Here is a 12203-nt window from a genome sequence, read left to right on the forward strand (position 1 = left end):
ACTGCATTACTTTTCCATTCCTAGTTATCTCATACTTAGATGAAAACTAATCTCATCTATAGCAAGAAAATATCTGTCTATATTCATTAACTGAACCTCTTGGCTACCTCAGCTTGTTTAAGAATTTCTCCTCATTTTTCACCTCATAAATATATTCACAGCTTTCTCTTCCACTTCATGCTGCTTCTACTTTCATGCCCCCCTTTTCTTCCCATTCCAACTGATCACCTAAACAGTTTTTCTCCTTTCTCTTCATGTCAGTCTCACCAGATTTTAAAAGAAAATATATGGATTAGCTACCTGCAGCTGTCTCATTCTTCCTTCTATCTCTAAATTATTTTTTATCTCTTCTTCTTGCTAACTCCTTGTTTTAAGACTGTATCTATTATTCTTTGTGCATATCCTTGAGCAACAGAGTGCACTAACTAGCCCATAAGTAGCTATGTTATTGGCACTGTGGTATATGTGTACCTTATGTATAGACCTTATATTGCATATATATATATATATACACATATGCATAAACACACAGAAGAGATACTAATTAGGTAGTTCAACAAATATTAAGAATTGAAATTCAAGAACAATTAATTGTTTCTCACTTACTTCTGCCTTTATCTTCTATATACCTTACCTTCTGCATAATGACAGCACATTAATACTCTCACAGCATGTTAACAGGAACAGCTGTTAAAATAATAAATGCCTTACTATATTGTTTTCAGCAGGTGCCTCAGCAATTAAACTCTGGCTGCTTAATTTCTAGCTCATTTGGGAAAAATAACTATATCATATGCCACCAAGTAAAATACTTGGCATTATCCAAAGAATAACAAAAACACTGAAATCAAGGCATCCACTGTAGAAAATTACTGTTCTTTGTGAAGAAATACATGTCATCTCCTGGCTTCTCCCTGCTTATCCTTGCAAGAGCTCAAAAAGCAACTTTTAGTGGAATTGTCTAGGAGCCTTTGCTGCAGATATTATTAGATGTTTTGCTTCAACTAGTTCAGCTTTCTCCATCCCACTGCTGGCTAAAGGCAGCCATTACTACACACCTCCTTCAGATACAGCCATCTGGGAGCCACAGCAGAGGTCAGGTGGAGACCCAATGAAAATCAACACACCGAAGTCTCCTTTATTTCTGTTTTCTATAAATCAAGGCTGATTCCAACGGGATGAGGTTCAACACGGCCAAGTGCCGGGTCTTGCACTTTGGCCACAACAACCCCACGCAGCGCTACAGGCTGGGGACAGAGTGGTTGCAGAGCAGTCAGACAGAGAGGAACCTGGGAGTCTGGAGTGACAGGAAGCTGAACATGAGCCAGCAGTGTGCCCAGGTGGCCAAGAAGGCCAATGGCATCCTGGCCTGTATCAGGAACAGCGTCACCAGCAGGTCCAGGGAAGTGATTCTGCCCCTGTACTCAGTGCTGGTGAGGCCACACCTCGAGTCCTGTGTCCAGTTCTGGGCCCCTCAGTTCAGGAAGGAGATTGAGGTGCTGGAGCAGGTCCAAAGGAGGGCAACCAGGCTGGTGAAGGGACTCCAGCACAGATCCTATGGGGAGAGGCTGAGGGAGCTGGGGCTGTTCAGCCTGGAGAAGAGGAGGCTCAGGGGAGACCTCATCACTCTCTACAACTCCCTGAAAGGAGGTTGGAGCCAGGGGGGGGTTGGTCTCTTTTCCCAGGCAACCCTCAGCAAGACAAGAGGGCACGGTCTCAAGTTGTGCCGAGGGAGATTTAGGTTGGACATTAGAAAGAATTTCTTTTCTGAGAGGGTGATCAGACATTGGAATGGTCTGCCCCGGGAAGTGATGGATTCTCCATCCCTGGAGATATTTAAAAAGAGACTGGGATGTGGCACTCAGTGCCATGGTCTGGTAACTGCAGCGGTAGTGGATCAAGGGTTGGACTTGATGATCTCTGAGGTCCCTTCCAACCCAGCCAATTCTATGATTCTAAGGCATCCTTACATAGCAGAACTCCTAGGACTATGCAAAGAAAGTAGAGACAGCCTGTGAGTAGAGATGTGACTAAGGCAGGGACCCTAAAATGACTCTCTCAGGATCATTCTGCCATATCACTAGATCAGATGCAACATGAAACCACGTGCTACAGCTACCTCACCACATACTTGCCATGAACTTGAAGAGATGTTCATCAGAAGCAAATTTTCAAAACCATGCAAGAATCAACACCTTCTGTATTTCAAATTTTAAAATGGCTCTTAGCTAAATAGCCTAAAATTAAGATGGATCCATATTTGAGAAAAACCCTAAATTTCATTTGGTCAGTATCTCATTTCCTAAACATAAGAATAATTGTGATTACAGAATGCTATTAAGCTACAAAGCATAAAAAACTCAGCTATCTGGTTTTCCATTTGCAAGGTATCTTGGCCACCTTAATGTATCCAATGGATACGTTCAATTAAAAGAAATAAAAGTGTCTAAAATATGGCTAAAAATAATTGTTTCAATAATAATTATTTTAACTATTAAATCTGCCATAAACTTAATAGAAAAGCATGTATAGTGGATTGCAGTATTAACTTGTCCCATCTTGAAGCATATTCACATGATGTACATCTGGACCATACCATACAACTCGACTGAATATTTTGAATATGACAACTCAATTTTATCTGTCCACAACAAGACCAAAATACAGGAAATTTTAACTGCCCATACAACTGCCCTAATAATTTTGCAAAAATTTTAGTCTTCTAGCATGTTTTAATTTCATTGTACAGAACCATGAGAAATAATTTTTTTTCCCAAGCATTAGCTTTTCAGACAACCAAAGTCTCCTACTGAAATGCAAAATCTTATCACACATCTGCTAGAAGATCTGCATTCATTAAAGTTAGCTATCAATCAGTCACAGTGAAACCTCCCTTCAAACACAAAATGTAACTTGCAGAAAGCCCTGCTCACTGTTACTGACTGCTGGTTAACAATTCATTCCTTTCATTTTATGCCACAGTACCTCATGAAGCATTATCATTACCTAAAACCTGTGAATATTTGAAGTTCATTACATTTTCTTACTTTGCACAAGATATGCTATGCACCACTGCTGCAAACACAAACCTCCATTTTGCTATGCACTTTCTTAGTAATTCTGAGGATATCCACTAATATTTCTATATTGATAAGGGGTTATCTGACTTAGGTTGTGACTGGCAAAATCAAAAGTCTGGTTAGACTTACTGCATTGTGGAATACAGACTTTATTACATTGACTAGAGGTGCTCTGCAGCTGAAAACAGAAAGTGTTTTATAGTCAGGTTTTAAACTTAGCATACTGAGGTGATTGGGATCAGCTCTCATCACACGCTCTGCTGATTCTTATGAGTCAGTCAAGAATCTCATTTACATTTAGTGGTGGCTTTCTCTCCCCACTTTCAGTTTCATAGTGTTTCAGACAAATAAGACTTAGGTTCTGGGCCTTATGCATCAGGAGAAAAAGCCCTCAAAAACGAAGCCTAAATGCTATGATACAGCAGACCAATAAGGAGACACCAAGATTATTAATTTTTCATGATATATAATTTGGAGAGATCTGCTACACAAAATGCAATAAGATAAACAGCCCTCTGAGCTGGCACAAACCAAGGTAACTTGCAGAATACACCAGTTGGGACCGAGCAGGGCAGGCGTGCTCCCAGCACAGCACCACCATGGCAATCTTCCTCCCAGGTCCCGATCTGCTGGCTCTGAACAGCAGAACCAAGCAGCAGGTACACAAACCAGCTCGTTTCTGAAACACACAGGGAAATTTCTAGCACAGTTGAACATTTTCTCATGCATAGATGATTACCTAATTGCTGTTTGAGGCCGGCTGTGAAGTAAGCAAGGCAACCCTGCATCAAGTTACATTCAGCTCTTGCTTTCATAGCTCAGTTCTGCCTAAAATTCTGACTAAAATTATTTTCTTCAATGGAAAAAAGAAAGGCTTAGGTTCTTCAGAAGTTCCACAGCAAGAAGAAGGCTTCATACCAGTTCCATCACCCAAACCCTTGGTAACAAATTTGAGGTTAACCTAAGTCAGTCATCTGTAAAGAAATCTGACTTACACCATATTATTTTACAAGAAAATCCCCATCAGCATTATGTTTCAACAAGTAATGAATACCAATGAAACATACAGCTTAAACCAACTTACCTGATGCCCGTCTGGTGAACCGGTTTACTGCTGGAGCTGAAAAAAAAAACACAACACTGCAATTAGATTCTTTTTGTAACACTCTAAGAGGCTTTAAACATAACAGTGTTACACTTCATTCAAGTGTGACAGCTACAAAAAACTATTAACTATTATTTTTATGTATGTATAGGAACCCATGTGAACTTCATACACACTTAAACTTTTAAGCAGCTTTGCAAGACATAGTAACCAGCAAGCTTTCAAGACCTTCATCAGTTTCTTAAGAGTTATTTATTGAGAGAACAGAAACTGGTGTCTTGCAAACAGTGATGCAAGCATGGATTAAAAAAAAGAGGCAAAAAAAAAAAAAAATTACTTTTACAAAATATACCTATTAGAGATCTGGAACCAAACCCATTCTTATACAGAAAAAGACTAATATGCAATTCCATCTGAAAGACCAACTTTTGCTTTGACTAACCTTTAAAACTCCTTGGCTAAGTCAATAACAATACCAACCTCTGCTCAAACCCCAGCTCTGCAGTGAAAATGACTGTTTTATAGTGCCATTCAGGCACATCTCCAACTGTGTGCTGCAAACATTTGGAATCAGCCCCCTGTCATGTTTCCAACTGGGAGAGATCGCAAAATACCTCTTAAAATAAAGTTTTGCCTCCATTTCATTTCCAGGTTTACCAGCTTCTTCAAGATCTACTAGACATAAAATAGGTAAAGAAATCGAGTTTTATGCCTTCCAAATACAACCTTCAGTCTGCTTCTACTAAGTATAAAACACTGGTCTTGATCTCTACTTTCAATTGCTGGAGTAAACAGTATAAAGAAAATCTGAATGACCTAATTTCAAACGTGGGCAGCAGCTATATTAAAAATGTATGCCCTTACATGCTTATTAATATTCAACCTTAAAAATTGCTCTTAATGTTTACATGGAATTGAGAAATATTGAAGTTTTTTACTTCATCCCACTTAATTTTACATGTGAGTTATGCATAATTTCTTGAACGACTAAGCCAAGAAAAAGAGAAAAAAATTCTCAGAAAAGGAGAGACAATAGCAGCTTGAGGCAAACTGACTTTTTACTCCTTTGGGGAGAAAAAACCAGAGCAAAGCTACAAATTCTGAGCCACCAATGCAGATGGCTTATGCAAGCATATGGAGTAGTGACAGGTCCAAGTGGCAAGAAATACATTGGGAAACCCAACTACAGGGGTTCAGAGTGCTGGCCATAAACAAGGTAGTGAACAAGCTATCACAGTCCCCAAACATACAAACATACAAGACAGTAAGACAACCAATAACTTATTTTAAAAAGTGAATTCTAATTCCACCCCCTCCCCTCATTTTTTTTTTTTTTTAATGAAACATCAAGAAATTTAGACACTTTTCTCTTATCAGAGCAGACACCATATTTTATGCAACTACTATTTTGTAACCCAAAGGGGTGTTTCACTTCTCAAAACTATTAATTTTGTTGTGAGGGTTCAGAACCAAATTAATTTCAGGACACTAGTCATGACTGCCACCATCAGATGGCTGGGTTGTTACCACCAGCGTGTAAATTAGAATTAGCAGAGTTCTCAGCAGAGATGTGCTCATACATAAAAATTACACCATATTTATAACAGGAAAGCATATAGTAGTGCTCTGTTCCCATTGAAAAAGGTTTCACTAACTCAGGGAGGGAATTTGGCTTTGGCTGTCAGTTCTGTACATCATCTGTAGATATGATCTAGACAGCAAACTCAGCATATTTTATCAACACAAAAATAATACAACATTAAAAAAATCATCTAACACAAAACTAACATAACTTAGAAACTACTTTTATTTAAAACAAGTTACTGAGACTGTCCAGAGACAGGTCCTTTTGCAGGACCAGCTAAACACTTTACTTCCAGCTAAGTACTTTTAAATTTACACTTTGATTTGGCTGCAGGGAGTTAAATTTATTTTACAACAAATTTTACAAATTAGTAACTGTTAGGAAAAAAAAAACAACAACAACCCAAAACCAACCCTGATAAGCAACTATTTTTGAGCTCATGTAAATAATGAGTGTTGTAGCAGCAAACAGGAAAAGCTTTTTCCCCAGACTGGGACTTCATGAAAGTCATCCAAACATGTCACTGGGAGATTTGGAAGCAGCACCCACAGCTCTTTCTTATGGAGCAAGTTGAACTCTCTCTGTTTCTCTTGTAGCAAATTGCAATATACTTTTGTTGCTCAGAAAGATGGACATGTTAGCTTACAAGAAAGTGTCAGAAATTTAGCTGGTATCCTTGCTACAAAGTAGATGCATAGTCAGCCAGGTCACTATGGTGGCTGACAGGATAAGTATAGTAAAGTGGGGGGAAGAAAGTCTAAGGAGAACTTTGCTGGAGCTATAAAACAAAACAATTAAATTATCTTTCAAAATGAGGAGGTGAAAGTCTTGCCTCAAAAACAAATGGACAAATCAATAGCAGAAATACTCAATGAGGGATATTAAACATTCTTTCTGAAGCCACAGAGAATCAGAAGCAGCAGAGAGATTTCCGGGGAACAGGCACTACTTGGTTTGCCTGTGCTTATCATCTTCCCTGGGTATCTCTTTTTATCCACTGTCCTTTCTGAGTTCTGGGCTAGGCTGACTCTTAGGTTTGGACTGAGATGACTGTCCTGATTGACAAGGCTCAAGTGAAAGCGTCACCCAGGGAGTACCATGCCAAGGGACAATCTTGGTATCCAGGCTTATCTGCAAAGACAGCTTTGCAGTCCTGCTCACAGGCTACAGGGACACTACATTTACATTTAAGATTTCAAGAAGTGATAGTTGGGTGTGGTGCCTTCCACACTGCTGCTGTTGCTTGTCCTCAGCACTCCTGCTCACCATGCTTCTCCCAGCCACCACTTCTTGGAATTTCAGTGTCTGCCTGCAGGCACAGCAGAAAGGAGCTGACTGTGGGGCTCCATAGGCTGCTCGAGGATGCTCCCTACCATGAGAAACCCAAGCAGCCTTGTCAGAGGGCTACTCCATCCCTGACAACATCCTGCTTGCAACACTGCTGACATGCCAGTTTAAAGCACCACAATATTCCAGTGAGGGCAAATTCAGGAAAGAAATGCACTTGAGGCAGAACCTAGGTGGCTGCTGAAGTTAATTCTCCAGCAAAAATATATCAAAGGTTATAGTGACATTGTGCTGTGGGTTGGTTGCTCAGAATTATTCAATACAACAACTTGCTAGAAAAAAACCTGCCTAAAGTAGATACACCCCCCCCTCAAGGACTTGTGTAAAATGTAAAAGGAACAAAACCCATGGATTTCAAAACCTTGTCATTGCACAATCTAGGGATTTTTCCCAGTAAGGGGTAAGTTGGCACACAGATAAACCCAGAACACGTCCAGTGACACTTGATCTTTTTTTTCACAGTAAGAGAAAGAGCACGGCACCATAACTGAGTAATGTACAGAACATTTCAATATTAAACATGACTCTCCATGTTTTAGTTTGCTTCAACCAAAATCTGTTAAGAACTTACATAGGGCAAAATTAATAAAAGGTGTGTGTTTGTGTGTGTGTGTGTGTGTGTGTTTAAGAGAAATGACAGAGGTCTGTATCCTGTCAAATTCTGTATTAAATTGACGTCTGAAACTGTGCATGCTAACAATCCTTATATGACTTACTACAGTTGCTTTGCTTTTACAGCTACATAAGAGAACTCCATCATCTAAGATGTTATCTGCTGGAACTTGAAATTTGTGTTTGAAAGTCTTTGCTCAGAGGGACTGTTAAAAACCCAGTTTTTAAAATATCTTGGAAATAAACATCAAATAAACACAAATTACTGATAAATTATCAAAAGAGGCTGAAGTGTTTTAAAATATCTATTCACCAATAATAGGCTGTAATAAAACATTAAACTATATGAAGAATGTACTAAAATTTTTCCCTCACTCAACAACTGTCTAACCATTGCTCCTTTCCCTGCTGTACTTTCCCTCTCACACTGATCTTTATGAGCATTAAGAGGTCATCAAAACAGCCCTGTGAAACAGACCATTAAAGCTGCAGAATTTTGGAAATAGAGGAGGAAATGGGGGCCTATGGGGTTGTTTGCAGGGCACCAGGAGTAAGAAGTTAATGCTAAGAAAGGATCCCTAACTGGACATCCCCTAGATGGTTAACTTTTTATGGTAGCTTGAGCTGTCCCTTTTTGCACAGTCCCAATTTAAATGCTCAAAGTCAAGTTTGCTTCAAAACCTGTCAGAGATTCTTGTGCCATTAATGTCACTCGGAATAAGAAGCTAAATACATGGCAGACATTGAACATGCAGTCAGGGACTGTCAGCCCAGGATTTAGCATGAGGTTCTGCTTATCAGGGCTGCTAAGGATGTGCTCTAACAACCAGACCTGTAAACTGGTGCCTTCTGCAGGTCTGCAAACCAGGCAAATACACACCCCTGGGCTGTGGTGCACAGCACATGGGGACCCTGTGTGTGCCCAAGACAGGGTGAGCACACCTGGCTCCCTGCAGCAGCTCTGGAGGATGGAGGCCAACAGGAGACATTTATAGCAACTCAGGGAAATGCTCTTTTAGAGCAAAATACACAAAGCCAAAAGGCCTGTGTGACAAGGGCTGGCAGGAGATTAGTAATTAATCTTCAGTATTAGTAAAAATTAGAACACTTTCCACAAGCCCCACTTTCAATTAGCCACTGTAATTTCTTCACAGGGCTAAACCCTCTTTATTAGACAGCTAAACAAAAAATTAAATTCAGATGTTACATGTATAAAGCCCTCAAATTTGGCAGGCCATAGCCCAAAAAGACCTATCTGTATTTACAGAACAGGAATATTGCTAATAGATCTTAAAATGGTAGATACAAACAGAAAAATCTGCACCACAGTGTATCCTGGGTGGAAGACTCAAATGCCCCAGGTGATGTTATGAAATAAAGGTCATAGCCAAATCATGCATATTTATCTATCCTAAAAACAGTGTTTAAACTCTCAAGGATCTCACTGAGTTCAGCAGGTAAACATAACCCAAATTCAACAAGAAACTGAGAACCTGTTCTCAACACACCACATGATTTTATAATAGTCCAACTGTAGTGATTTCAGAAAAGTTAGTCCTGGTTTATGAATGGTTTCTTGTGACATATCTCAAAATCCTAAGATAAGTTTAAACCAATAAGCATTATGGACGCTACAGGCTCCACTTTCTCACTTCCAAGTTCACCTGTTTCTCAGAGGTCCAGCAACTTTCAAAAATACTTTGAATTATGCCTATTCTGTTGAATTATATCTGACTCCTATATTATGCAAATTAACTTTAGCTTGTCTTCTTTCATAAAAATACTATTAATTAGAATTAATCAGAACAAGAGAAAAATTAAATCTAAATCAATGTCTTTCTGAAATATGTGCTTTAGTTAATCTTATGTTTTTATGTCTCAAATAGATGAAATACAGCTAACGCCCCACTGCCAAGGACAACGATGGGCTGGGACACCATGGGTAATGGATAACAGAAATAATATGGAGCCACCCTAACTTCCCTCCAACACAGAAATCTTTCAGGGTTGTTCCATCAGAATTATGACTTCAGAGCATTCCCAGGTTGAAACAGACGTAAGATAATACAACTATGTTAATGTACCTTCATATTTACAAGATCTCACAAAATCTCAAGGAAAGTAGGACAAGCATCACTGCCACCACCACCACATGAGCTCTGGCCCATGGGAGTCACTCACAGCCAGTTCCAGCAGGGTCATGCCTACCTCTTCCAGCCTTGGCCAACAAAATACTCTGCCCAACTATCTATAATCAGATGCCTCTGCCTGATGAGCTCTTCAGGGACATCATAGGGGCACCTGAGTTGTCCACACACAAGAGCAGCACTGGAGCTGGGTCTCAAAGCAGTCCAGCTGTGCTTGTGCAGCACTACCAGCATGGGCAGCAATGGCACGGGTAACCCACAGCCATGATGGCAGAGACCGTCCACAAAAGATAATTAACCAGTGGAGAATTTAAAGCTGTTTGTATTTACTGTTGGTATTGTACCAGAGGTCAAAGCACGTGGTCTTTTCTCTCTTTGAATCTCTCAGTATTAGATAACACTAGAATATAGATTTATGAAGATGATAAAACCAAGCTTTGAAATGAAATTACATACATTATGTAATAAAACTGGAAAACATAGATCTCTATATTTCTTAAGAAATTTGTTACAGTTGGAATAACTATAAAAATAATTTGCTTTACTCTGAAGAGCAGTTCTTCCTGCTAGTTATCAGGCTCTGGTAAATTCCCTGACAGTCTGAAGAAATGACTCTGACAAAGGAGGGAGTTGTCAGGTCTATGGAGAATTGTTCTTGTCTCTTCTCTGTGAAAGGCCATGACAACTGTGAGAAATGAGGAGAGGGGATGAGCTTAGGGAATATGCAACTACTATTCAGAAGACAAACAAACAGCATTTGCAGCACAGTAATAGATAGAGAAAAGCTTTCCAAATAAGTGTATTTCGATTTCTGGAAATCTAAAAGCAACAGTGATATTTTAATAGTGAAATATGTAAGATGTCTTTTATTCTTTCCCACACCAAATAAGGCAATCTCAATCTCAAAAGATGACTATCAATTTTTTTTTCTTAAAAGCAAAGCTCAGATACAGCTTACAGGTTGGCTGGGCCTTTACATGAAGAGAAAGGGTAAGTCATGGCTACACAGATGCACTCTGTAACACTCACCCAGGTTAGACAGCAACACCGCTGCCAAATTTTGCAATAAACAAACTTTTAACATCTCAGATGTATCTGCAGTCCAACCCAAAATTCTGATTCTCCTTGGGGAGGAAAACCCATAGCTTCTCAAAGGGTAGGATGTGCATGCAGGGAGAGCTGGTTTTGTCTGGGGAGGAAAACCCACAGCTTCTCAAAGGGTAGGATGTGCATGCAGGGTTCTGTCCAAAGAAGGGTGCATTGCTGGAAGGTGTTACAGGTACCTGCTCCTAGGAAGGGTGTGCCTATGGACTCATAGCTGCTACCTGCCCAAGAAGTCAGAATCTATACATATCCATGCACTCATGTACACAGGCAGAATGCAGGCAGTGACACGTGAAGTAAATGCACACATTCAGCAAGTCCCATAAACAGTGACAGAGAGGCCACAGATGAAGAAGAAACAATACTACAGTGGTAGTATTTATGTGGTTGGTTGTTGCAAGAATACTAGATGCTGGTGAGCAAAACCAGCTAAATCAGGTAAGATTTTAAAAAAATTTCTTAATTAAAAATAACATCTACAGGTTTTAAAACCATCTGTAGCACAATAAATAAATACATAATTATTCCTAACTCTCAAGACATCAAGACATCTGTAAACAAATAAAAATATACAGAAATCAGAATATCCTGTTACCTCTATTTTTATAAAACACAATAAAATAAACTAAATTTACGAGAGGTTGTAGTCCTAAATTACAGCTAGTCAAAACTGAGTTTTGGATTTTTACTGTCTCTTCAAACTAGTTCTTTTCATTCTTCAGTCTGGAAAATGAGTCCCATTTCACTGGAGAACAGTTTGTCAAGAAAGTTGTGAAAGCTGCATAAGTTTACAGTTACCATAATGTAATGTAATTGCCTTGTGCCTATTTCCAGAACAATGTGCTAGTACTCTAGGATTGCCCCTTCCCAACCCAACGCTACACAATTCCAAGGGCTGCACAGAATTCTGTGGTCTCCTAGGATAACCTTGAGAGGAAGCTGAAAAGAAGAATCCAAGTAACTTATTCTTACAAATACATAAACAAAACCCCCCAAAAAAAAAAAAAAAAAAAAAAAAAAAAAAAAAAAAGAAAAAAAGGCTACCAATAACAGCACAGAAGAAAGTTTTTTGTTCCATTCCCCACAATAACTTCTATCTCGTCAAACCAAAGCCAAACAGCAAACTCTTTCTCTGAGGACAGTAGGAAGCCACAAATTATTTCTTCAGAACTCCATAAGCTTGACTTGATAATTCTTATCAAAAAAGCTCAGTAAATTTTATG

General features: G+C 39.2%; 1 protein-coding gene across 1 annotated transcript in view; it reads right to left on the reverse strand.

Annotated features, from left to right (window-relative positions):
- Nucleotides 1–12203, reverse strand: part of PRKAR2B (protein kinase cAMP-dependent type II regulatory subunit beta) — an 85075-nt gene that overhangs the window by 49176 nt on the left and 23696 nt on the right. Inside the window, exon 2 of the mRNA XM_071733928.1 lies at nucleotides 4165–4200. Within this exon, the coding sequence (XP_071590029.1) occupies nucleotides 4165–4200 (36 nt within the window). The remainder of the gene's footprint in view (nucleotides 1–4164; nucleotides 4201–12203) is intronic.

The sequence above is a fragment of the Heliangelus exortis genome, chromosome 1, assembly GCF_036169615.1.
Source record: "Heliangelus exortis chromosome 1, bHelExo1.hap1, whole genome shotgun sequence".
In the NCBI taxonomy this organism is placed as follows: domain Eukaryota; kingdom Metazoa; phylum Chordata; class Aves; order Apodiformes; family Trochilidae; genus Heliangelus; species Heliangelus exortis.